This window comes from Momordica charantia (genome assembly GCF_013281855.1).
Source record: "Momordica charantia cultivar OHB3-1 chromosome 8 unlocalized genomic scaffold, Mcharantia_2.0 BLBB01000008.1, whole genome shotgun sequence".
NCBI lineage: Eukaryota > Viridiplantae > Streptophyta > Magnoliopsida > Cucurbitales > Cucurbitaceae > Momordica > Momordica charantia.
This window is the reverse complement of record NW_028275166.1, coordinates 11,388,219-11,416,210: the sequence shown is the minus strand read 5'-3', so window position 1 is coordinate 11,416,210 and position 27,992 is coordinate 11,388,219. Positions and strand designations below refer to the sequence as shown.

The following is a 27,992-nucleotide window of genomic DNA, read 5'->3' as shown; positions in this document are numbered from 1 at the left end:
AAGCTAAGTGGAAAAAATACTTGTTATAGAAGTTGAAGAAAAAGGGAGAGAAGTAAACCATGTTGGGACCATTGCTTATGATGAATTGCACACCCCATGGCACCACAAGTACATACCAAACTCTCTCTCTTTTGAAAGGGTTATTTGATTTTTATTTTTAAATCTGAGTGGGCCTCAACTTTTATACTGATTCCAATCGTTTTATTCAAATTCGACCATTAGTTAATAACAACACCCACATACGTCTAGATACCTGACACCAAACGGGCAAAATTTCCCTGCCTCCATGGGGATGGAGATGGCGACAGGAACGGAGAATGTATTCCTTAACTTCAATCCTGAATTTCAAAAAGTACATTTAATTACTTTCCTAATTAAATTATTAATAAAAGAACATTAGACATTCTTAAAAACTAAGTATAGTTTAAAAATAAAAAGCGTATAATATATATATATATATATATATACTCCGTCAATATATTTTAAAAAAAATAAAAATAATACACGAGGAGATACAGGCTAACATAAAAAATTAAATTGATCTCCTACACAAGTTCACCGTAGAATATTTGAAAGGCTAGGATCCAAAATGAAACAAACCTAAAATTTTCGATGTCAGAGAATAAGATTTATATATTGTTTTTCATTAGTTAACAACTTTTTGGGAGGATTATCTATTCTCGTAACATCAGGCCTCCGTGTAATGAAAAGAAATACACATAGTGTAATCACAAGCCTAAGACAGAGGCATTTATAACAAGACAATACAATCAAATCACATGTGGTTTACTATTTAGAATTGATTATGGGCCAACTACACATAGTGTAATCCTTACTTTTAAAGGTAATATATTTGTTGTCTTTCTTCAATAAATGAAAGTTGGAAAGAAAGGGCTAATGCTTTAAGCTAAGCTAAGCTAATTGGAGATTAGTGGCCACCAATTTTCGTCTCTCTTTTTATCCCCTTTTTGCCCCTCAAGTATGAGAGAGAGAGAAGAAAAAACCCCAAGCACATGGCCAATTTTGTGGCTAATATAAGTGATTAAGAATATGAACAAAAATTTAATAGACAATCCCATATTGTTGTGTAAACATGCACTTTATTTTCCCTATTTGAAGCACATATGGAAATTTATAGTAGAGATTACAAGACCATTTCACATGGCTCCCAAAGTTGCTACCATTCTAAGAAAAATATTCCTAATCTTTAGTGTCGAATTCTTCCGTTCTACCATTCATTTTTAGCCACGTTACTGCCAACGAAAAAGTTTTCTCCTCTAAATTGTGGTTCTACCCTTTGAACAAAGTTGTATTTCGTCGTTGATTTTCTGACCCTGTATCTGGTTGTTAAAATCTAAAAAAAATTAATATACTGAGTAGATAACTGGTGTAGAGTTTTAACTCATACTTCTAAAATCCGTTACCCTTTTTCAACTTGCACAGTGACTACCAACCAACTCAAGACGATTAATTTTACATTACTTTTACTTGGGTAGTGCCGAAAATTATAATCTATATGATGAATAATTATATTTCAAGTAAATTCTTCATGAGAAATTCATTAATTATATTTATGGGCTGAGATTTTGAAAACAAAAGTACTATTTGGATAAGGATGTTAAATTACTTTCCAAAACAAAGTACTTTTTACTATGGTGAAAACCATTTGAATGGTAGATTCTTCCTTTTTTATTTTTTTTATTATTATTATTTTTTATTTTTTTGGGATTGAACTATTTACTAAATGGCCAACAACCAAACAAGAAGCATAAATAAGAATAAATAGACCATAACCAAATAACCCATGAAAAATGAACACAACTTCATGAAACATTAAAAAAAATGTATCTTAAAAAAATATAACCAAATAACAACCCGATATTTGATAACTATTTCGTTTTGTTTTTTATTTTTGTAAAATAGGTTTTTTTTATAACTATTAACTAATTCAATTTTATGTTTTCTGTTTTTTAAAATTCTATGTAAATTTCAAAATAATAATAAAATAAAGTAATTTGTTTAAACAGTTTTCTACTTTTTTTTAAAATCTCATTTTTTGCTCTAATATCATCCTTTTCTTTCTTTGCATATTTTTCTTCAACATATTTTTTTATCACTCTAAATTGAGAAAAAAAATTTATATTTATCTCTCTAAACTTTTCATCTCTATAATATTAACTATTATCTCTTTCTCCAAAATTTTCATCTATATACTTTCATTTGTTTTCTTTTTTTCTAACATGCAATTCTCATTTTCCTCGCTCAAAAAATTTAATTTTTTTCCTAACTTTTTCCTCTCTTAAATTTAGAGTTTTATAACTTTTTTACTTTGTCAAGTAAATATATCCCCAACTTTTCTCTATCTTTTTTTTTTGTCTAATTTTCCTTTTAACTTTCTTTTATATATTTTTTCTCACTATAATTTTTCTCCCTTTCTAATTTTTCATTATGTCTTTTGCTCTAAACTTTTCTCTCTTTCTCCTGAATTTTTTCTTTTTGTTTTAACTATCTTGCTAAAATTTTCGTCTCTAAATATCTTTCCTTTTCCTCCCTAAAACTTCTCTTTAAAAGAGTTTCATTTTATTTCTCTAAGCTTATAAATATGCCCAACTCTACTTTTTAAAATAATTAATATATATTTTATTAACAGTTTTACTAAATTATGAATAAAATATTAAATATTTTTTACAACTAATTATTTTATACTAGTAAATATAATAATTTTTCAACAAAATAGATATAATTTCACTAAACTAATTATTTATCCTCCATGTCCCCAAATGACGAATCATCGACCTAAACCTTGATTCCCTAAATCGAGAATAAGGTGGAGACAAAGACTAAAAAATTTCGCGAGGAAGAGGATGGTGAGGACATCCCAACTCTCACCGCACCTTGTTATCATTTCTACTTTACAATATATCTCTTCAACTCTCTAACTCTTAAATAAATTGAAAATCAAAATGGTTATTATGTTTGATTTTTTGTTCTAAATCTTCAAAACTTTATCAAAATTTGGAGCATGTTTGGTAACTTTTTTGTTTCTTCTTTCTATTTACTCATTTTAAATAAAAAAATAGAATTACATAGCTCTTAACCTCCAATAATTCAAGAATGATAAAACGAGATTTTTATTTATGTCGGGAAAAAATGGAAACAAGAACAAGAAACCAAAAACTTGTTTTTGTTGTTTCCAAAACTTTTATACAATTTTGAGAATGTTTCTAAAAAATTGAGAAACAAGAAACATAAATAGTTATCAAATACTTTAATTTCTTAATAAAATTGAAGACGAGAAATAAGAAACAGGGTCATTACCAAACGGGCTCTAAATTTCTCACCTTCTATATTTTGTTCTATAATCTGTTCTATAATGCAACGAAAAGGTTAAGTTTGTTCTCTAAACTCTTTTGAAAAATCCAAATAAGCCCCTAAACTTCTAATTTGTTAATTTATTTACACTTACATGACACAGTAATGGTGATGTAAGGATCATTACACTTAAATAATAAAATAAACTAAGCATTAAACTATCGAAGTTAACAACATGAATCTATCCCATACAAAATTGAAAGTCCTATAAAAGAACTTTTAAAATTACACTATCCTAAAAGTCGTAATAATCATGAAAGGTTAAAGATCTGTTAGATATTTTCTAAAGTATAGAAACCAGAATCAAATTTATAATCAAAGCAATATATTGTTTCTTTCTTTCAACAATATTTTCTGTTATTTTTTATATCTTAATATTCTTTCATGAATATTTTTTTTCCCTTCTATTTTCAATGGTTTGAATTACATCTCTACCTAATCTACTTTCTTCGAGCAACTTTTTTTTTTTTTCTATTTTCAATCACTTCTCAAGATGAAGTCATCACCCATCCTCTGTTGCATGAGCATGACTAAATTTAACAGATCTCGTAACAAACTTGATAAAATCTGTTCCAAAAATGACAGTTTTGGCGAAAGACACAAAAATCTAACCATTTCATGGAAAAAAAAAAACACAAAACAGAAGCCACAAAAAGTATTCTCACTTTAATTGCTTGAAGAAATTAAAGGTCGATTTGGTTATACTCCCGTTTCTTGTTTTTGTTCAAAAATAGATTTGCATGACCTCCAACGTCCATGGATTCAAAAATGATAAAAACAATATTTTTATAGTTAAAATACTATTTTGGTATCTGTACTTTCAACTTTTGTTTATTTTAGTCCCTATACTTTTAAAGTATTCATATTGGTCCATATACTTTTTTAAAAAAATATCATTTTAGTCCTTATTTGCAAAATTTTAACACAAATTCTACAACATGGAAATCGTTTAATGTAAAATCATGGTTACATTTCATGACATATATTGAGTGTAGTGTCGTGCTGAAATTGTGATAGAAAAAATGAAATTAGAAATAAAATTAAATGACCAAAATGATCACTTTTCATAATACAGAGACCAGAACAAACGTTTTGAAAGTATAGGGACTAAAGTAAACCAAACTTGAAAGTATAGGAACCAAAACGAACATTTTGAAAGTACAATAACCAAAGTTGAAATTACCAAGGACGAAAATAGTATTTTAACTTTTTTTTTATTTATGTTTAGGAACAAATTGGAAACAGAAATAGAAAAACAAGAAACTTGTTTTTGTTGTTTCTAAACTTTCTATACACTTTTGATAATGTTTCTAAAAAAATGAGAAACACAAAACATAAATAGTCGTCAAATGCTTAGGATTTCTTAATAAAATTAGAAACTAATAATAAGAAACGGAATCGTTATCAAATGGATCCTAAAAGAAGTCACTGTCCTTTTGTAGAAACTCTTGGTGAGGTTTATAATGGTAAGAACATTCCCTTCCTACCAAATTTATCCTTACCCGATCTTTCATATTACTTAAAAACTAACCTAAAACTACTCATCAAATCAAACTAAAATCCCATGATCTCACAAGCGATAACCACACCAGAAACTTTAATTAAATTGGAAGATATTTATCTCAACTTTTCTACAGTATCCTGACAGAGTTAGGGGCAACATTTTTTTTATCCAAAACAATTTCATTATTGATGTACGAAATTACAAAAAAAGGGGAAAAAAGATCTCATCCAATAGAGTTACAAAAAGCCTCTCGATTTACACCAAGAACCAATAAAACTATAGCATAAACAAAACAATCGAAGAGTAGCTCCTCTTTTAAGATCCTTTGGTTTCTTTCTTGTCAAGTCATCCAAAAGATGGACGAAACGAAATTGTTCCAAAGATGTTTCTTTTCTTTGCTGAATAGGTGCCCAAAAAGGGGAAATGAGGAGAGAATATGGATCGCTAGGGATAACCATGGAACGATAAAAGTTCAATCTAGATGTATTAGCATAGTGATAATGAAGGAAGAGGTGACTCTGGGTTTCTGCATGCCTCTTGGAAATGGCACACCACTTAGGTGAAAGGCTCATATATGCCATCCTATTTTTGAGCTCTTCATGGGTATTTATAGTTGAAAATCAAACATGTTTTAATTATCCTAGATACATAATATATATGCATGAACTAGTAGTAAATTAGGCATTCGTGTATTATGTTGTTTAAGGTAGATTAATTATGGGTTCATGTATGTATGGATTCATAGGATTGAAGTTAATAGTTGGATCTAGATCTTTCCATAGAGTCCTATAAATAGAATTGTCTCTAATGTGTTTCAAGTAAATGTGTTGAGAAGAAAACAAATAATATATATAGGATTGTCTTTGATGTGTTTCGAGCAAATGTGAGTTAAGAGAAAGTTGGTGAACTAAATTTGTATTTTGTGAGGAATTTTTAGTACTAGTGAAGCCATTTCTTATAAAAAAAAATTGTTGTTTTATTATCAATTTGTGAGGTGTTCGTCACACACTTCTAACATTTATGGCTTTGTGACTAAGCTCCCACAGAAAGAATTTACTTCTTTATGAGTAATGATTCTTCCATATAGCTTCATACAAACAACATGTTTCTACAATCCTTTGGCAGTAGCTAAGGAATGGTTTCCTGGTTTAACGTTCGAGGGCTGGTTCCATATTTAGCATCAATAACCTTTCTCCAAAGAGCCTTTTCTTCCCCGCAATATCTCCAAATCCATTTTGCAAGGAGAGCTTTGTTCTTAGCCTTAGGCCTTGTGAGCCCCAATCCACCATCTTTGATGAGGGAGAAGAGTTTTCTCCCATCTAACAAGGAGTAAGCCTGATTTGTCATGATCTCCTTTCCGCAGGAAGTTCCTGTAAATCCTCTATATTGCTTGGATCACCTTTGTTGGCATATTGAATAGAGGCAAATAGTAGATGGAGAGATTAGATAGTATGACTTGTAGAAGCGCAAGGCTCCCTCCCTTAAACAAATGTGAATTCTTCAATCTTCTCAACGACGGAAGGAGCACAAACGATAATTGTCATTTAAAGGGAGAGTATTTGGCCCAGAACCAATCTTACATCCAAATATGTGAGCAACGTCCTCAGCCTCCTCCCTTTTTTTTTCATGAAATTACAAAAGAAGCCCAAAAGAGGGATTACAAAAAACTTTTCCAACTATAAAGTAAAGATGTTAAGCTATAACTGTGGAAAAGGAGGAGCATTTATACCACGATATGACCAAAAAAACAATAGATTCAAAGAACCAATCAAAAGGAGACTCCTTTCTGGTGAAGATACGATGGTTCCTCTCGTTCCAAGTTCTCCAAAGAAAGGCTCGAACAAAATTCTTCCACAGGAGCTTTTTCTTCTCTTTAAATGGATGACCCAAAAGAGTTGTTTCCAAAAGCAGAGGGGGTCTTGTGGGAGGCAGTGATCCATCCAAATATTCTATCCATATTCAATCCTAGACTTTTGATTTATGATGGTTAACATTTAAACTGTAGCTTCTTCAAAAACTTTAACAATAGTGAAAAGGTTGATCAATGCTTGGTCGTCCACTTCGGAGAAAAGGATAGCATCATCGGCAAATTAAAGATGGTGGATGCTAATGGAGCCTTATTCAAATCAAAGCCTTTAATCATCTTCATGGAGGAAGTGCGAGACATCATTCGTAGGCAACCAACAACCGTGATGAATAGAAAGTGCGATGGTAGGTCACCTTGATGAAGCCTGAATCTTTCCCATAGGACAACTATTGATAATAATGGAGAAATTGGTTGAGGAGGTGCATCTTTGCCCAAATCCCTTAGCCTCTAAGATAGCTTCCAAAGAATCTCAATCAACTTTATCAAAAGCTTTATCAATGTCAATGTCAAGCTTTATGATATAAATACCTTTATTCCTTTTCCTTTTCCATTCATGAGTTCATTGATGAAAAGAGTGAAGACCAAGCTTGTCAGTTATTTCTACAGCACTCGTGGCATTTGGAAAATCTTGCAACCATATCAAGCTACACTCATAAACGGAAGCAAACACTAAATTGTACAGCTAAACAGAACGGTATGAATCTTATTGTCCAATATTAGTTTTAGGCAACATAAAATTGCATTAAACTTTATGCTGGTTATGTTGTAGTTCATTAATTAATTGTAACTTGCACTCTTTTTTACTATACAGTACGCATATGAGTTCCTTAGATTGTCCCACTTTCACTCCTATCCATTCATTGATTCTGTTCACTCACAGTCACAGCCTTGTCCTGGCTTTCTCTATGATTGTATCACAATTCATGTATAAATCATCCCTAATTTTCTCACTCCAAAACCATTGAGCCTCCAAAATACCAGTGGCTGTCATGCGTTTCTCATCCCTCCTTGGCATCAGAATGTCTTATGTTTGCAGGTCTCTTAATGGCTAAGTAGGTGAAGCCTTAGCTTTCACAAGTCCATCCACCACTGCAACTCCTACCACTGATTCCACTACTGCAGCCAATGCAGTAACCAACCACTGCCGTGACATATACAAATCCCAACCCTGCCCCATCTCTCATTTCTCAAATTGTCCTGAACATGCTTCACTTGAGAAACTCTGATCATTTGGAAGGTTAAAACTATTTTCCTCTCTTTTTTTTTGTATGAAAAACCAAACTTTCATAAAGAAACATGAAATAAAATAAAAGGGCATACGAAAAACCGGTCCCCACAAAAGGAGTCCTAAGAAACTCTTATCATTTGGAAGGTTCAAACTACATCAACCATATTCATATGAGTTGAGCTGTTATGACTTATGATTGTAAAACTCTATCCACTCTCCCTTGAGAGATAAAGCAACAAAAACTAAAAAGTAAAGCCAGGATATTAATGAATAATGATAAGAGTAAGAACAAAGTCCAAACAACAATAGACCATCAAGTTAGAGTGAAGTGTCAAAGGATAAATAGAAAATAAATATTACAGCATTAACTTGTAGAGTGGAAAGGTATAAACAGATACTAACATACCTCATTCAACATCCTTTGCAACTCATCTCTTGCCTCAACAACTCGGTCCCTATCATTGCTATCCACAACAAAAATATAGCACTGTGTAATCTGGAAATAGTGCCTCCAAAGTGGACGGATCTTTTCAGAAACCATAGTCAAACTTCAATAATCATAACAGCTCTGAGAAATTCGCACAAGAAATTAGCAAAGGCTTAAGATGGCACATAATAATTTAAAGTGGGGATTCATTTATGTTCATGCATAATTCTGAAAATACTGCATATCCAGGATTTTATTATCAAGAATGCAATCAAGTATCATGTTGTTGAGATATATATATATATATGAATTAAATTTACCCAACTCATCAACTTAAGTTTTTGGAGTTGAGTGATGGTTTATTCATCCTTAACATAGTATCAGAGCGGGAAGTCTTGTGTCTAAACCTCTGATTGTTGTTTCCTCCCCATTTATAATGATTTCTATTTCCTATGCCTAATTAAATTTATCCAACCCATCAATTTAAGCTTTTGGGTTGAGTGGTGGTTTATTCATCGTTAACACATATTATGCATAATAAATAGAATAATAACATTATGCATACTGTACTATATCTATTAAGTAGATGGACTGAGGGATCATACAAGACTCCTGTATTAAAACGTAAAGAAAATCACAAAAAAAAAAAAAAGCGCCAATCATTTCAAACTGATCCACGGTAATTTCCATTACGGCAGACATGAAATTCAAATTTTAGCTCAGCAACGAACAAAATATATCAAAACAACGAGGGAGATGAAAAAATTTGGCAATGTACTAGACAATGAATCTCCTATGTTTACACTTTAAGATTGATTAAGATCTGCCAGTGAGCTCCTACGATATTGAATTTGAAAAACTGGAGATTGAAGAGAAATGGAAGCAGAGCGGCTCACCTCTCGAATTCGGGGCCTTCGGGAGACAACTCTGAAGGGAAAAGGGGCAACAGGATCGTACCGATGGTTCCTTCTTCCTTTCTTATAATGGCTTCATAATTATTTATTTATTATTTGAATTTTCGATTTTTTTTTTATGAAATTTGAATTTTAGAGCAATATTTTCTTTATTTGGTATCTAAGTTCTTTAAGATTTTAATTATGTATTTTGGATATTTAACTTAAAAAAAAAGTTATACCTACTCTAATACTTATACCCTCATTATTTCTCTTTCTTTCAAACATCATCCTCCCCAATTCTCTACCGGTTCTTTGCCTCTCTTAGCCATTTTCGAGTCTAAACTCTTCATCTATCTTATATTTCAACACACCATCTTAATTCTAGATGCAAGGACATGTTTGTCCAAACTTTTTTTTCTCAAAGTTCTTTAGCTAACTAAATCTACGGACAATTGGTTGGTTCATATGATTCTTAAAAAACTACTAACGACCGACCAACTAAAATCGACGGCTCGTTTTTTAGTATCGGGTTTCAACTAAAACTAACGTGATCGATCGATGTGCATCTATATATTGTGGAAATTTAGTGTCATATAGTGACACACTCGTGCTACTCAATATTTGTCTTAGTTATTTCCATATTTAAATCAAAATATCTAGAAAAATTATAGTATACTATTGTATAGATGCTTTCTATATTCACACTATAAATGGTTCAGTCATGATTATGTAACTATTTAATATTGTTAGGCGATTTCCACGTCATTCTTAATTAATGATACTAGTGTGGCAAAAAAACAAATTGGAGTAGTACTCATACTACGGTAGTGCAGGAAAATTTCCCAAAAATACCCAACCTTAATTGTCCCTCAATGCTCACTCATGTCATGACACGCGTGCGTCATGTGGTGTTGGCTCACCTATGCATCATATTGCTCAAGGGAGATGTAGAGTCGAAGATTTTGTACCTTCCTATAGGCATTTTTGGAGAGTGACAATAAATTACTCATATGACTCACGTACAATGTTACTTGAACTCGACTCTTTACATACTTTTTACTCATGTCATGTATCTGAACCAACATTTGTTCATCTAAAAGTAACAAGCCAACATTGACTTTTAAGATCGTGATAAGTGGCATATCTGAATGAAGGTAAAAATTCAAGTGAGATATTTGTTAAATCAAAGCAAAAATTTACCTAAATCTAGAGCCTAAGTTAAATACAAATCTTTAGATCTTTATTTTTAGATCTTTTTAAAACCAAGACAAATTATGGAGTGTAATTGTCTTGTTGTTATGTAAAATGCCCTTGGCCAAATTATGTTTTTATTCCATATATTTTAGTTTAGTTTCAATTTTATACCTCCTCCATATTTATTACCACTCTCTCCATTTGCGTGTTTTTTTTCCCCAGAAATGAGTTATTTGTGAGTATAAATATCTATAACAATATAGATCTAACCAATATTATTAGTTATATGTTAGATGTTTATCCTAACGTTTTTTAATATCATTCAATGAAAATAAATGTTTTAAAACTTAATATAAATTAGCGTTATAGTTCATCGGTAATTGACATCTACCATTTCTTTTAAAGTCGAATGTTCAAACTCTCATACTCACTTATTGTACTAAAAAAAATATGAATGTCACATAAATAAAAATGTCGTCTTATCAAATTTATTCGTGTCACACGCATTGATACTATTATCACTCACTGATAATAGATAATATTCTATTTATTGAATTAATATTCTAAACAAATGAAACTGAAAAATTGTGCTTGAACCAACAATGAAAACAAATTAGTTTATAGTCGAATTTGCATTAGTGCCCCTACTATTATCTTGATTTTCCATTTTTGTCTCATGCTTTTATGGAATTTGTAATTGAACCCCTAGATAGTAGATAATTTCTTATTGTTCCCCAAATCTTCATCAAATCACGTCATTGCACACCTTTAGTTTAGACGCGGCCCACGGCCTTCTCCTTCGCACAGCTCGCTTGGCCCAGCTCTGCTCCTCCACCGGTCTACCGTCGGCGGCGAATTCCGGCGGCCATGGCTTACACGGCTCGATTACACCTTTCACTGCATCATGCTCTTCTTCCTCCGGCATACCGTCGCTTGGCTCTTCCCGCCGTTTTCCGCCGGCTGAGCTGTTTTTCTTCTACTAGCCAGTTCTTCTCCCACTCGAGTAAGCTCAGACCACCGTCGACTCTTGTTTACGCGCAGGCCAAGCGAGGCTTCTCTGCCAAAGAAGACGATGCAGCTTTGTGTAAGCTCAAACCTCGAATTTTGTTTTTCAACTTGTAGTGCTATCTCTTTATGTTAGTTCTTCAATTTTTTTACATTCGCTTATATAAACTAGCTAATAAGGCTGTGATTATTTAGCTGCTGATCTTGAATTTGAGGCGCCGCTCAAAATTGTGGAATATCCGGACCCAATACTCAGAGCAAAGAATAAGCGTATTGATTCATTTGATGATAATCTGAAGAAGCTAGTGCACGAAATGTTTGATGTAATGTATAAGTAAGTTTACGAAGCCTGCTACATTTCCTCTGGTAACTGGGTATTTGTATTCATACCATTTCATGAAAGAAGGATAAAACTCGTTAGTTGGCATATTTAGTCTTTTTAACATTTTCTTAATATACTCTCTCACTTGTGACCTCGGAAATTAGCACGAGATGCAACAAGATGCTAATTAGGGAGCAAATAATAGGTTTGCATATAGAAACTCCTGGTCCGATGGCCAAACTTGCTTGTAAACCTAAAAGCAGCTAATAGGTTAGGACATATTAAATAATAGTCGAGTGCGCATAAGTTGACTCAGACACTCATGGATATCAAAATATTTTTAATATATTCTTAACATATACAGAATTTGTAGAGGGTCAAGGCTCTCGATAAGTTTCATGTTTCTCTTTGGGTGTCTGTTTCTAAGGACTGTTGTAATTATCCTGTGGATCTTATTCTTTTAGATGGTAAGTATTTTCTATTTATTAGGTCTTTAGCCATTGTTTTTTACTCCCTTCTCTGGACTGTGGTATTTGTAAGCCTCTCTTGTATTTTGATGACCTGGAATTGAAGCAATTTAGCTTTACTTCTCTATAGCTGGGGCACCTGCAAATGCCTCAAAGTTTGAACCGAGAGACATCAATATTTTTGGTATTAAGCTCATCTAGAGGTTCGAATATGGGACCTCTTGGCCTTTGCCAAGGAGGCAAGCACCTCTTGTATTATTTCATTTCCCCAATGAAAACCCTTCTTTTAAAAATTTATTTAGAGAATATACTTTTAACATATAAGTTCATTCTGTTCTTAGTCGGGTGATATCATTGATATGTGAAAGATTAAGTTCTTGTTACTATGCATGAATGATGAATTCTGAGTTAGGGCCATTATTACCTTCTGCTATTTACAGGAAAGTGAACAATACTTGTTGGCTTCATTGTCCACAGAACTGATGGTATTGGGCTCTCAGCACCTCAAGTGGGAGTTAATGTGCAACTGATGGTATTTAATCCAGTCGGTGAACGAGGTGAAGGGGAGGAAATTGTTCTAGTAAACCCAAGAGTTTTCAGATATTCCAAGAAAACTGTACTCTTCAATGAAGGTTGTTTGTCATTCCCGAGGATATATGCTGATGTAGAGGTACTGTTGAATAAGGGTTCTTTTCTCTCACTGCCTACTTTCAAGTTTAAGTATGGTGTTGAGTAGCTTTTTCCTGAACTTGATATTATGTTTTTCTCAACTAATTGAAATTTCAATTGGCCAAGCATCGAGTGTAATTTTCATTCAAAGTTTGCAAATATAGATATGCTCTAAATTACAGCATATTCACCTTTTAAATGTACATGGAAACTTTGCTTCCTGTGCCTCAGAAATTCCAGGGTGATACTATTATTTAATATTTGGTCAGGCAATTAGTTGTTCTTTTAATGCTTTGTCTGAACTGAAACATTAAAGCAGTTTCTATAGTTGTTAAATGATGTTGTTCACACACTACAAGTTTGTACGGAACATTTCACTTTAGAGGACCATACCTTCCCTGCTGCTGAACTCTGTTTCTTCTTCTTTGAGCTGTGATTGTGATGAGATGAGTTCATTTTTTTGGTAATTTCAGAGACCAGAATCAGTTAAGATCGATGCACGAGACATCAGCGGTACAAGGTTCATGGTCAACTTGTCAGGGCTCCCTGCAAGAGTTTTCCAGCATGAATTTGACCATTTGCAGGTCTTTTAATTAGTTTGAATTAAATTATTTTATGCAACATTTCCTTTTAACATTCTTTAATTTAACCGTGCCACACTTTCTTACTCACAATCTCTGTTTTCAGCAACATTGCTCAATGGCATTCTACAAATGCATGATTAAATTGGTCTCTGTATTCTATGTTTTAATCACCACCAAGCATTTCTGTTGGCTCACATTTTTCCTAAGAGTGCTATTGAATTTGCAGGGAATTTTGTTCTTTGACAGAATGACGGATGAAGTACTCGATACCATTCGTGCTCAGCTGCAGGTGAGTGATATCCCCTGCACATTGTTTCATCTTCTTTACCATAGGGAGTGGCATGTTAGTCTTTTTAATATCGGTCTGGAAAGAAAATTAAAATTGATGAGTTTGAACGGCGAGGTGAGAATGAAGCACCAAAACCTCCAGATTGTGGATAGGGTCCAAATTGCTTATGAATTGGCGAAATAAGATCTTTATTGATGACAAAAAGTATTTACTATGGTATACTTCCCCTTATCAAAAAGAAATATGTTATGTAGCATCATAGCATGTACCGATATACTGAGCTTTATTTTGTTCCTATTTTTGCTGTGAAGGTGCCCCAGGGATAAAAGCTTAAGATATTTGGAGATACCTCCAAAGTCCTAGTCTCAAACTTCCAAATTGGGAACTTTTTTGTTTTTAAAAATTTAGCTTATAAACACTGGAAACACTACTTTCACCCCGTGTTTCTATGTTTCGTTGTCTACTTTTTAATAACATTTTCAAAATCTAAACCAAAATTTGAAAACTAATGCTCCGTTTGATAACCATTTGGTTACGCTTGTTTGCTCAAATTCTTGATGAAAACTATTTTTTTTAGTTTTCAAATTTTAGCTTAGATTTTAAAATTATTTATAAAAAGTAAATGTAAAACAAAGAAATATACAAGTGAAAGTAGTGTTATTGTTTACTAGCTTGATTTTCAAAAATAGAAAACAAAACATAAAATAGTTATTAAATGGAGCCTAACAAAGTAGTTCTTAAAAACTTATTATTATTATTATTTTTATTTTAGTTTGGCTTGGAACTAAAATGTGCAGTGTGAGAATGTTGAAAAACATACCAAAGAAATTGAGAAAGAGTAGGCATAATTTTAAGAAATAAAAAACTAAAACGAAAATAATGGGGGCATAACTTAAAACCTTTGTTCTCCAGCTTGGGTGGTTGAATTGAAGTTTCCCCAAAAAATAGTGAGGTGGTCCACGAGTATCATACAAGGAGTAGGGCATCGACAACTCCGTTATTTTAGAAACTCAAAAGAAAAGATATGTTCCTAGTTTCTGAAGTTGGCTAATTTGAAGTTGCATTAAATTAGCCTTGTTCGAGACCTATGGGTTATTTTTCCTTCTCCATGAACTTTTAGATTTCATTGAAGACCTTTCTTGCATGAATAGGGGATTTTTTCATCGTTCTTTTTGGTGTTCAGTAGTTGGCTTTTGTCTTCAGCATCTTCTTATTTGGACAGTAGATCAGATTTTGGTCCTGCATTCGATTATAGCTGCTAATGGCTTTTCTTTTATTGTGGTTTTGATTTCGAGTTCTCCATGGGGTGTCTTGCTCATCAGTGATGTATTTTGGCTCATACTGTTTGTGGGGACTTTTGCTATCTTTTTTCTCTCTTTTTTTTCTCCTTTCGGAACTCTTTTCCCCCCCCTTTTTGTGTGTGATTCCACCAGTACAATAACGCTGGTCTTTATAAATCACTCCATTTACCATTCTAATAGGAATGCATTTGGAGTAATTTGGGAAATCAATAGAATAGTAAGGTATGGTAGTATTTAGTTAAGAAATTGGGGAGAAGGTATAAAGATAGACAATTGTTTTGTGTGGTTTAGATTTGAGTGGCCTCATTGGTAAGGGCTTGAGGTCTTTTGATTATATCGGCTTGGAGGTCTGAAGTTTGAACGAATGAGTTTAATACAAAAAAAAACTCTTAATATATCTTGGATCCAGACTTTGGGGTAGGCGTAAGTGCCCCTGGTCTAGAGAGGCAAAGCTCCAACTCTCTGGTTATTCAAACAGAAGAGAAAAATAAAATAAAATAAATAAAGTGATCTCAAGAGAGGGAGAGTCCAAGTACCTCAAATTACTTCGAGATTATTGTAGTCTAATCCTTTTATCTTTAAATCTATTCCAACTATTTGGTTTCTATCAAATTCTTGGAAACAACCTTGAATGTAGAAGTTGAAAGTTGTAGAATCAGTCCTAAGCACGTCGTCTAAGTTACCTCCGATTTTTAAGGAGCGAGCAACGTGTCTATCTTGCATTACGAGTCTCTGACACTTCGCCATTGAAAAGAGTGAGCCAAAGTTTCTGTTAATTATTACTTTGTGATGCAGGCCCTGGAAAAGAAGTATGAGGAGAGAACTGGATTACCAAGTCCTGAAAGAATAGAGAACTTCAGAACAAAGAAGAAAGTTGCTGCTGGTTATGGTTTTGGAAAGTCATGATCACACAGGTTTCATTTCATTACACATTTTGAATATGAATGCTACTTTACTAACATTGATCAACTGTATGATAAAAGGAAAATTTGAATTTGATAGTTTGATGAACTTGGTAGGCTGGATTTTTGTTGTAAGAGATATTTAGTCGGTTTTAAGGGGGAAAAAAAAAACTACCGCCGTCTGTGGGGATCGAACCCACAGTCACGTGGTTAAAAGCCACGCGCTCTACCACTGAACTAAGACGGCTTTGTTTTTTAAAAACTAATCAAAAGATAGAAAGCATAATTAATTTTTTTTAGGGCGTATTGAAAACTTTTAGGAGTAAAGGAGTATAATTGAAACTAAGGTTGAAATATGAGGATTAAAAATGTAATATAACTTATTGTTTTTAATGCATTGAGTCATGTGACGCAATGATACCACATAAGTGATCCGTTTTTGTTTCATCTTATATTCCTTCTATCCCGTTGCAGTCTAAACTAAATTTTTTTTTTTTGCTTTTTGATAATGATGAAAACGTTGAAGTCTCAATTTTATGAAAATATCGAAGTTTCATCCTATAAAATATGGAAGTTTCAATTTTATTGAAATGTTGATGAAAAAATCAATAAAATATCGATTACAAAATTATTTAAATTAATAAATAAACATCTTGTGATTATAAAATTATTTAAATTAACAAATAAGCATCTTGCATGTGTTTGTTAATGACATTGTGTTGATATTTTCTAATACTTCATTGTTTTTCTTACGATAAAATGCAAATATCGATTTATCCTTTATGTTGATGTCGACGTATGAAAATGTCAACTTATTAATTTAAATTTAATACCCTACTTCTACTAATATATTGTTTGATATATTGTTTGGCTTTGCATGAATTAGAAGTCGATTAGCTGGCATTGGATTTATATAATTTAGATTTGTGAAATGGGACTACATTTAGCACGTGGGTTCATTTAATCTGAATCGATTTCAATCAATATCAGCAAATTAATATCCATTAGTTTGGATTCATAGATTATAAAATCATTGGTTGATTTAATTTGAAAAGAAAAATCAATTTCAACACTCTAGTAGCTTTATTTCTAGTTTTAGCGCATTTATTACGTAAATAAATAGCACTAAAAAATTTGCAATTGAAATTCTTGGATTCAAGAGTAGGGCTCCTCACGTATTAGTATACAACTTAGATTATTAGTTGTCATTCGATATACTAATTTAGCTTATTAATTATCATTCCGAGTCTTGTCCCTCTAAGTCTTCTCCGTGTTAATATAGCAACCTAATTTATTAATTATACCAACCTAACTTATTAGTTTACTCTAAAATTTTCAATAGTTATTAACTAACTAATGAATTGACATTTTAAAAATGGATACTTCTCCACAAGTATAAAAAATAACCTTAAGATGGGAATGTAAAATACCCCAACATCTCCACAAGCCAAATATTTAACACTTTAATAAACAAATATGATTTTTTTTTTTTCCTTTTTTCCGAACCTTTACCTTTACCTTTTCCACTAAAATACGATGGAATAGGTATATGAGAATTCAAAACAAGAACAACGTCATCTCAAAATAAACTATCGAGATTTCTCAAACTATTAGCTTGAATCTAATTCAAATATGGTGAAAGTATGAAAATTTTCCATACTACTCCCTCCCTACTCATTATTTGCCACAATATCAGATCTTAAGAATGCAGTAGAATCCATAAAATAATACAATATATCAAATTGTGAAGGGAAGAAGAAAGTAATACCATAGCCATAGAAAATGTCCCAAAAATACTGAACTTGGTATTAAATGAAAAGAATGCACTTTTAAAAGCTAAGAATAGCTTAAAGCATCGGGAGTACATGTATAAGTATAGCCCAAACCTTTTCCCCTAAATTGATAGCAATAAAATAATCGCTGAAACAAAACAAAACTATCCTTTCCAGAATGGTGAGAACTCTGAACATAGTCCTGAACACCCAAATCATTTACCGCCTCAAGCCTGAACAGAAACAGATACGCAATGGTCCCGGTTAACCATTTTATTTTCGATTTTCTATTTTCAAAAATTAAACTTGTAAACACTATTTTGTTTTTAAATTTTGACCAAGAGTTTAAAATATTGTGATCAAACAAGTATAGTTTTCAAAAGCTACAAATGAAATGGTTATCTATTATTAAAAAAAAAAACAAAATCTTCATTTGTCTTGGGCTTTTAAGTAAAAAAAGCCATTCCAATCCTTATGGTTAATTTTTTATGGATTGTTTAATAGAGTAACATATGTTTTGAAAGCCGGGTTTCGAAATAGTGATCACATGAAAAATTTAGGCAAGGACTAAAATGGCTTTCATGCAAATTATATTAGAAAGTTTAGAAAGTTTAGAAACTAAAATAGAATAACTTTTCGAGGCACAGAAATTCAGAACTCAGTAGTAAAAAAAGAACCATGTAGACAAGTGTTTGGAGCCATATGTCAGACTTCAGCTGTCGTATTTCGAAATTGGATTTTAAGGTTTCTATTGGTCTAAATTTTCAAAACTAAAACAGAAAATTTGAAAGTTGAGGGAATAAAATAAAATAGGCAAAGCACAGAAGTTCAGAACTCTGTAGTAAAAACGAATGCATTTTGAATTACTGTCGGAATCAAACTTAAGGTGCATTTACCTTGCTAACAATGTTGTTGGAAAGCCAGTCTAAGCCTTCGTACAGGCCCTCTCCAGATGTCGCACAAGTGCTCTGTATGTACCTGCAATGGAACACCGTTTAAAATGAGTTGCTTTATATCGCTCATCATCTCACCATCCAACTTCAAATAAACTTGAATATTCTATGTCAGTTTTCTGATAGGCCCCACTTAAGAAGGTTTATGGTAGGAAGAGGAGTGGAGGGAGCCGAACGGCCTAAATTGTGATTGTGCAATGTAGCTGAGGACCCGAATTAGTTGCTGGGAGGGATATTTTTGGTAATGGGTAGGGTGTATTAATAGACTGTTATGGAGAGGTGTCCTTTTGGCTACAGATAGCTCTCGAATTCTCCCTTGGCTCTTGAATATCAAATAAAGAACGTGATTTCTATCATTTTCTTCGGTATCCTCACGGATTTGGAGCAACACTGAGAAATTCACTCTTCCAGCTTTGGGAGTTCAATAAAAAGTCAAGTAATTGACTTGGGAAAAATAATAACTAGACCATGATACAACAATTGCTTTAATGCTATAGTATAAGAGCAACAAGAAAACAACTGTTATCCAGATCAAATCAATGAAGGCATCTTGTGAAGAGTGAAAGCAACTTAATTACCAGTGGCGCTGGCGAAGAGAGTGAAGACCAAGCTTGTCGGTTATTTCTGCAGCATTCATGGCATTAGGAAGATCTTGCTTGTTAGCAAATACAAGCAAAACGGCATCTCTAAGCTCATCCTGCAACCAGAATTAGCATTTTAATTGATACCACAGAATGTCACCTGAACAAAATGCTTAGCAATACATCTAAAGAGAACTATATCAGTCTTACTGTCCAATGGCAGCAAACTGGTAAAAAACAGGTGGTGACAAATAGGTAGCATTTCTGCACATTGACATAAATGCAGATGGAAGGAAACCGAAACCCAACAAAAAATTAGATAACCAGATTTAGCTAAAACCTTCTTTCTTAGTAACAACTGAACTAACCATCTTGTAACAAACTCTATCAAAATCCAGGTTCCTAGACACAATAAAATAGTTGCCAAAAATTGTTTTTCACGAAACTAAATCCTATAACTGAAATTATGACAAATAGCAAAATTTAATAAAGATTAAGAAGTAAAGTAACAAAATTAAAAAGAGTCTGAGCCATGATTCAGAAAAATATGGATAGTAGGAAAAAGGCAAGCAATCCACCAATACACAGCGATAGTCCATCAAGTAGGGCAATTTGTCAATTATGTATAGAAAATAAAATATAACAGCATTAGGATGCAGAGAGGAAAGTTAATACAGGTACGAAGATACCTCATTCAACATCCTGTGCAACTCATCTCTTGCCTCAACAACTCGGTCCCTATCATTGCTATCCACAACAAAAATAAGGCCCTGTGTATTCTGGAAATAATGCCTCCAAAGTGGACGGATCTTTAACAAAAAACCACATCAGTCAAATTTCAATTAAACAATATATTGCAGAACAATTTCTTTGGACTTTTTTTTCTCAAAGAATGTAAACGAACATATATAGCATAAGCAAACACCTAAAATGCCCCAGCAAGAATTTGGTTATTTTCATGCATAATCCTCATTCTAGAAAATGTTGCAAATCTAGGTCTGTTATTCTTGATAATGCAAATATATATTATATAATTAAATTAAGAGTAAGAACAACATGCATTCAATATGTCAAATTAGTACATGTATATGATTATTGCTAATTACAAATTCTTATGATTTTTACATCGTTTCCTAGGTCAACCATAGCAAATGAAATGAATGCATTAACCCTTAAATATTGAAAATTTGCATTTGCTGCTTTTAATTATCATTATAACAAGAAACTGCCAAGTAGCAACCGAATGAAGCATCAACCACTTTCTGTGCATATCAGGAAAAAAAGGTGATATTCTATATTGATGATAAATTCAGAATAAACGAACTGGTTATCTCTTAATCTTAAGCATAGTGAAAATCAGGGAGGGAAGGAGGGAGGGAGGGAGGGAGGCATACCTTGTCCTGACCACCAACATCCCAAACGGTAAAGCTGATGTTCTTGTATTCTACAGTCTCCACATTAAATCCTGCAGAAAAGAATCGACTATTAAAACTATGACTTCCCTTAGACGGATTTAGACAAAATTGTACGTAATGGCAGCTGTGAGACATTATACAACAATTGCAATGCTTTGAAAGGACAAAGCATTGCCTGGGAATCCATATATGCTTGGGAACCCAAATGTAAGAAACCAAAAGTAAGATGCCATGATCCAAAACAACTATATTCACCCAGAGCGACCTTCATCTCATTTATTATTGTTCATTTGCAGAATGCTTGACTCTTGTAAAAGTAAAAACCATAAGTACACACAACAAGCTTGAAATTGCACACCAGTAATCGACCCTAAGACATTTGATGATCACGAATGTTAATGGTATAGGACCCATGATATCAAGGATGGCCCTAGTTTTGAACCTGCAGCCTCCAGGTTATCCGAAGGACCAAAAGGATTGAGGTTCTTTGACTCGAAAAAATAACATTTCACTTGGCCACAGAACTACATCAGAGTAATGCAATACTCAATCTCTCTTTTCAAATTGAAACAGGCTCTGAAATATGGTGATATGTGTTAATTGCCCTACTTGATGTTGGGTGTATCTTTGCCTTACTTTTTCCAGTTCTTTCTCGTAAGATTAGATGTAGATGGTTAGTTGATTATAAAGCTCTTTGTGCTAATTCTGTCACAAGAAAGCGAGAAAACATTCGATTTCTGAAATCATGTCCAGTGTTGGTAGTTTAGTAATTGAAGATGAGATAACAATTAAAACCCTCTGTGCAATACAAAACCTGCAGGTTGGAAAAGCCACATCTCTCACCCTTCCCACTTTTAGTTTTAGGAGCACATAAATCACCAAACAGATGATTTTACAGCTAAGTTCTTGAATCCAAAAAGTTGCCACTATAGCTTATTTTGTAGATAGAGACTCACCGATAGTCGGGATGGTGGTCACGATTTCTCCGAGCTTTAGCTTATACAAGATCGTGGTTTTACCAGCAGCATCAAGACCCACCATCAAAATGCGCATCTCCTTCTTAGAAAAAAGTCTGCCGAAAAGCTTCGTAAAGGTCAACCCCATTTCTGCTACCCTCAATCCGGGCAACAATCACAGCACTGGCGAGCAAGACCACTTAAAATTAGAAATCAAACATTTCGAATTGTTTGGATATGGACCAAACAGATCTCCAACAACGAACACCTAATGATTTATCACGAATAGAAGCCAAAAGCAGAACCACAATTAACCACAAAATAAATTAAAATTACCACAATACTTCGTCCCTCCTGATCCCCTAATATTATTTAAACCACGCAACGAGAATTTCAAACTGATCCAGGGAATTGATTCGGCAACCAAAAAAGCATATCCAGAAAACGAGAAAGATGAAAGTGCCAACAAAAAGAATCTACGACAACGAACAATTATTCCAATAATATCATGGAAACAAACAATTAGCAATCTAGCAGGAAACAGATAAAATGAATCCGTAAATCTCTACAGCTTATAATCAACAACAGATCTTCCAGAGAAAAAGATAGAGAGATTGAAATTGTTTACCTCTCGAATTGGTGAGAAATCTGAAGGGAAAGAGGGATACGAGAGCGTTCCGGTTCCGAGGTTCCTCTTCCTTTTTCTAATGGCTTCATTCATATTTGTTTTATTTTTTTATTTTTATTGATTTTTGTTTGTGGAGCGAAAATGTGTTCAAACGTGGAGGGAAGGGAACATGGAACGGTGGCATGACGAAAACGGTGCCGTTTCAGGCCTTACAAGTGCCCAATTCAATTTGAGTTGCCACAATTGCCCTTTTGTTCTCTGGCTTTTTTTTACTTTTGTTTTTGTTTTTGCTTTTTTTTTTCTAATAATTGTTTTTGTCGAGTCCTGATAACAATTTAGTATCTGTAACTTAAAATTGTAACAATTTAATCTCTATAATTTTAAATCGTAACAATTTAATCCATATCGTGAAAAATCTTGTCAAAATTAAGTGAGAGTTGTTTTTTTAACAAAAAATAAGTGTCGGTTATTATTATATAATAATTTAATATTTGTAAATCTATATGTAAAAAATCTTATCAAATACTTACTATATAAAAAATAATTTTAATTAATTGTCACGATTAGAACATCTAATTAACATTAGTATGTGATTTAATTTTATATTTTTTATATATTGTTTAGATAAAAATTAATAAAATAATTTCTTAATGGTTAAAAGTAGTACTATAATGATAAATCTAAAATACTCGAGTATGTTATCTTCGATTGAGTTTTCTCTCCTCCTTGAGAAGACTAAGTTTTTTCAAAGGAATTAGAGAAAAAAAGTGGGTGGCCAACTTCCCTCCTCTCCTTCTCCTTCTATGCGAATGTTGTGCATTTTCTCAGTCCTTCGACTATGTTTCTCTATGTTTTATTCCAATTATTTTTTTATTTTATTCAAAGAGTAAGTAACATAGACTTCTCTTGTTGTTGTGGAAAAGATTTTTAGGAAAAATCCTCCTTTCCTCCTAGTTTCTATAATGGCTAATAGTGGTTGGGTGTCGGGGATCTCCCCGTTGGATGCCTATAGTGTTGTTGCGACTGAAAAAATCAAATGCAACATTGTTATGTATGATTCACCAACTGAAGCTTAGCTCAACGGGTTAAGGTACATACGTACGACTAGAAAGTTTCGAGTTTGAATCTCACACCCCCACTTGTTGTACTCAAAGAAAAAAAAAACATTGTTATGTATGGTTCGATCAATCTGTCATTTAGGATAGTTGTTTTCTTGTGTGGATTTTGATTATTGTACGTGGTCACCACTCTTCTGATGTAACCTTAATGATTCTATTTAGTTTTTATATAGTATTTCTTTGATTAAAAAAAAAACTTATTTGTTAAAGCAAACCCAACAGTACATGGCAACTGGCAACTGAGGATTTAATATTTCTTACAAAGTTAATATTGAAGCTCTTGTAAAATTATGGAGCAAAATGAGGCACCACGAGTCACGAACAACGAGGAAATATGAGATTTAAACAAAATACGAAATTGGAAATGGAAATTGAAAATGAAAACATAAATTTAAAAAACAATTTCTCTCCAATTTCTCTTGGAAATTCAACAAAGTTTTCCACCAAAATCGACTACAATTTTCACTACCATTATCCATGAATTGCCACTATTTATAGGCAATTTATACAACCATGAGGTGTTACATTTGGACATTAATAATAGGTAGAAAATAGACACATGAGATATTGAGAATTAAGCACATGGATACGAGTCAACTTGACACTTGGAGACACTAAGCAAATGAAAGAAATTGACACATGGGGTTAGGGTTATTTAGACATCTGAGTTATTTAGACATCCCATATTTTGACACCTAGGTTGGACATATAATTTGGATAATGTTTATAATACTTCCCCTTAGATGCTCATTGTTTATATGAAATATGTCTCGTACCTAACAAACCCAAAAGAATACAATAAATTATGCTCCCCTCATAGAAACATCACTTGAGATCTCTGAGCCGTCTTATTCCAATGTCGCATACCAATCTTTCAAATGTTGTAGTAGGGAATGCCTTTGTTAATAAATCTGCCAGGTTATCCTTCAAACAAATTTGTTGAATATTAATGTTGTCATTTTCTTCAAGATCATGGGTGTAGAATAGCTTAGGTTATATATGTTTTGTTCTATCCCCTTTAATATATCATCTTTTGATTTGGGCTATACATGCTGTGTTATCTTCGTATAATATCATTGAAGGATTATTAAGAGACAAGCCACATGTTCCGTGAATGTGTTGAGTCATTGATCTTAGTCATACACATTCTCGACTAGCTTCATGAATTGCAAGAATTTCAGCACGATTTGAGGAGGTAGCTGTTATGGTCTGTTTCAGCTAATCGCCATGATACAACAATTCCTCCACATGTGAATAAATAACATGTTTTAGTTCTAGCTTTGTATGGATCAAATAAATATCTAGCATCTGTATAACCAACTAGATCAAAATTTGATTTGTTTGAATAAAACAAGTCCATATCAGTCGTTCCTCGAAGATAGCATAATATACGCTTAACTCCATTCTAACGTCTTTTTGTTGGAGAAGAACTATATCTCACTAATAAATTAATTGAAAATGCTATATTTGGTCTTGTATTATTAGCAAGATACATAAGTGCACCAATTGAACTACGATATGATACTTCAGAACCAAGAATTTATTCATTATCTTACTGAGGTCGAAATATTCCTTTCTTCACATCAAGGGAACAAACTTCCATTGGAATGTTCAATGGATGTGTTTTGTCCATATAAAATCTTTTTAAAACTTTTTCTTTATAAGTTGATTGATACACAAATATCTCATCTGCTAAATGTTCAATCTACAAGCCAAGACAAAATTTTGATTTTCCGAGATCCTTCATTTCAAATTCTTTTTTAAGATACTTTATTGCCTTTGAAAGCTTTTCAGGAGTTCCAATTATATTCAAGTCATCAACATATACAATTATAATAACAAATCGTGACTGTGATTTTTTTTTTTTTATAAAAACACACGGAAAAGTTGGATTATTTTGATATCTTTCCTTCAACAAATATCCATTCAAGCGATTATTGTAACACAGTCACCCTGATTGTTTTAATCCATATAATGATCTCTATAACTTTATTGAATACAGTTCTAGAGAACTTTGATTATATGTTTCAGGTACTTTAAATCCTTCAAGGATTTTCATATATATATATCATTATCAAGAGATCCATATAAATATGTTGTGACTACATTCATAAGATGCATGTCAAGACTTTCAAACACAGTCAGGCCAATTTAAAATCTTAGTGTAATCGCATCCATCACTGGAGAATGTGTATCTTCATAATCAATACCAGGTCTTTGTGAAAAACCTTGTGCAACAAGTCTTGCCTTATATCTTGTGACCTCATTGTTTTCATTTCTTTTTCTTACAAATACCCATTTGTATCCCACAGGCTTAACGCCTTCTGGTATTCAGATTACTGGTCCAAAGACTTGACGTTTTGAAAGTGAGTTTAATTCTGCTTAGATTGTTTAGTTCCACTTAAGCCAATCCTTTCTTTGTTGACATTCTTTGATAGATTTTGGTTCAGAATCTTCACTTTCTGATATAATGTCAAGAGCTACATTATAAGCAAAAATGTTGTCAATAACTACATGAGTTCGGTTCCATCTTTTCCCTGTCATGACGTAATTTATTGAAATTTCATTATTATCTTCAGGTATTTGACATTCCTTGGTATTTTCATGAGTATTCATGTTTAGGTTTTCTTATGGAAATATCCATATTCTCAATCGAACCATTTTGATTATTGACTATTTTTCTTTTTCGAGGATTTTTATCTTTAGAACTCATTGGTCTCCCACGCTTCTAGCGTGTCACAGACTTATTAATTACAACTTGTTGTATTGAGATATCAATTTTTCATGGATCATTTGCAGCCGGAATATATGATTTAGTCACTTTCTTAGCTTCTATAAATGCATATGGTAATTGATTTGCTATATTTTGAAAATGGATTATCTTCTGAACTTCAAGTTCACTTTGATCATTACGGGGATCTAAATGAGACAATAAGGATGCATTCCATGTAATTTCTTTTTCCAACTTCTTAATTCCTCCCCCTAATGTTGGAAAATTTGTCTCATTAAAATGACAATCAGCAAATCGAGCAGTTAATTAAATACATCACTTGTCAAGGGCTCAAGATATTTAATGATTGATGGAGAATCAAAACCAACATATATTCTTAATCGCCTTTGAGATCCCATCTTAGTACGTTGTGGTGGAGCAATGAGAACGTATACTGCACATCCAAAAATTTTTAGATGGGAAATATTCGACTCTTGACCATAAGCTAATTGTAATGGAGAATATTTATGATAGGTTGTTGGCCTAATACGTGCAAGTGATGCTGCATGCAAAATAGCATGTCCCAATACAAATGTAGGAAGCTTAGCTCTCATAAGCATTGGTCTAGCAATTAACTGCAATCGTTTTATAAATGATTCGGCTAAACCATTTTATGTATGAACATGAGGTACAAGATGTTCAACATTTATCCCAATTGCCATACAATAATTATTAAATGATTGAGATGTAAATTCACCAGCATTATCAAGAGGAATGCTTTTAATTGTATAATCAGGAAATTGTGCTCGTAACTTAATTATCCGAGCAAGTAATCTTGCAAATACAAAGTTTCGACTTGATAATAAGCATACATGTGACCATCTACTTGATGCATCTATTAACACCATAAAATATCTAAAGGGTCCGCTTGATGGATTAATAGGTCCACATATATCACCATGAATTCATTTTAAAAATGTAGGTGATCCTGTCCCCACTTTAGTTGGTGATGGTCTAATGATTAATTTACCTTGAGAGCAAGCATCACATACAATTAATTTGATTGAAGAATCTTCTGGTTTTTCAGTAGATGTCCATGTGAATTCTTCTCATCATTATCGACCCTGGATTACCCAATCAGTCATGTCAAATAATAAATTATATCTGGATTCATGAACTTCAGGTTCATTGTTGCATATGTTTCAATTACTCGTATATGAATATAATATAATTCAGAAGATAAAGCAGGTAGCTTTTCCAGTATATGTTTGCCATGTGAGACAATAGATATAATATAGAGATACTCTATATTATTCTTGTTATCAGTCTCAATATGATAACCATTGCAAAGTATATCTTTAAAACTCAATAGATTTTTCTTTGATTGAGTTGAGAATAATGCATTGTCAATTGTAAACTTTGTTCCTCTAGGCAAAATAATATCAGCTTATCCAAAACCTTCAATTAAGTTTGCAGAACCTGATATTGTATTGACTTTTGCTTCCAGCTAGGGGTGTACAATGGAATCGAAGAAACTGACAAAACCGAACCAAATTTTTGGTTGGTGGTTTGGCGGTTCGGTTCGATTCAGCAGAAAAGCAGAACCGAAATTATCGGTTCGATTTCGGTTTTCAAAAGCAAAATCGCCATGTTAAATGTTAATATCAATAACATTAAAAAAATAAATAATACAAAGTACAAACCTCAGCTGCACAGCAGTCTGCAGCGGCAGGTTCTGTGGGCTGGCACTTGGCAGTGGCAGTAGTGCACATTGCCCAATAATAGCCAACCCACCTAGCTATTATTATATTTTTTTTTTAGTTTTTCAATTA

At 32.9% G+C, this 27,992-nt stretch overlaps 2 protein-coding genes, 1 long non-coding RNA gene and 1 other non-coding gene across 7 annotated transcripts; 1 reads left to right on the top strand and 3 right to left on the bottom strand.

The window, feature by feature from the left end:
- Positions 1–8: 8 nt before the first annotated feature.
- Positions 9–9,445, bottom strand: LOC111019931 (uncharacterized). The gene is made up of 3 exons (XR_002602598.2): positions 9,295–9,445; positions 8,378–8,539; positions 9–338 (listed from the first exon to the last, which is right to left on the bottom strand). It is a non-coding gene; the product is annotated as an uncharacterized LOC111019931 (long non-coding RNA).
- A 1,797-nt stretch (positions 9,446–11,242) lies between these two features.
- On the top strand, positions 11,243–16,126 carry PDF1B (peptide deformylase 1B). Of its 2 annotated transcripts, none has more exons than XM_088127416.1 (6): positions 11,243–11,572; positions 11,689–11,827; positions 12,760–12,952; positions 13,425–13,535; positions 13,762–13,824; positions 14,737–15,884. In XM_088127416.1, the coding sequence occupies exons 1-6, from the start codon at positions 11,356–11,358 to the stop codon at positions 14,752–14,754; spliced, it is 741 nt and encodes a 246-aa protein (XP_087983542.1). In that variant the 5' UTR covers positions 11,243–11,355; the 3' UTR covers positions 14,755–15,884. The 2 variants fall into 2 exon arrangements, with proteins under 2 accessions (XP_087983542.1, XP_022152139.1); XM_022296447.2 differs by lacking the exon at positions 14,737–15,884 and adding an exon at positions 15,921–16,126 and having other exon boundaries at positions 11,244–11,572.
- A 76-nt stretch (positions 16,127–16,202) lies between these two features.
- Positions 16,203–16,274, bottom strand: TRNAK-UUU (transfer RNA lysine (anticodon UUU)). Its single transcript has one exon. It is a non-coding gene; the product is annotated as a tRNA-Lys (tRNA).
- Positions 16,275–17,810: 1,536 nt separating this feature from the next.
- On the bottom strand, positions 17,811–22,477 carry LOC111019930 (ADP-ribosylation factor 1). Of its 3 annotated transcripts, XM_022296449.2 has the most exons (7): positions 22,333–22,477; positions 21,705–21,887; positions 20,728–20,798; positions 20,023–20,142; positions 19,331–19,449; positions 18,696–18,777; positions 17,811–18,032 (listed from the first exon to the last, which is right to left on the bottom strand). In XM_022296449.2, exons 2-7 carry the CDS (start codon positions 21,850–21,852, stop codon positions 18,027–18,029), a joined length of 546 nt encoding a protein of 181 aa, XP_022152141.1. In that variant the 5' UTR covers positions 21,853–21,887; positions 22,333–22,477; the 3' UTR covers positions 17,811–18,026. The 3 variants fall into 3 exon arrangements, with proteins under 3 accessions (XP_022152141.1, XP_022152140.1, XP_087983543.1); XM_022296448.2 differs by lacking the exon at positions 17,811–18,032 and having other exon boundaries at positions 18,666–18,777; XM_088127417.1 differs by lacking the exon at positions 17,811–18,032 and having other exon boundaries at positions 18,666–18,777; positions 21,705–21,972; positions 22,333–22,472.
- Between the last annotated feature and the right edge of the window lie 5,515 nt (positions 22,478–27,992).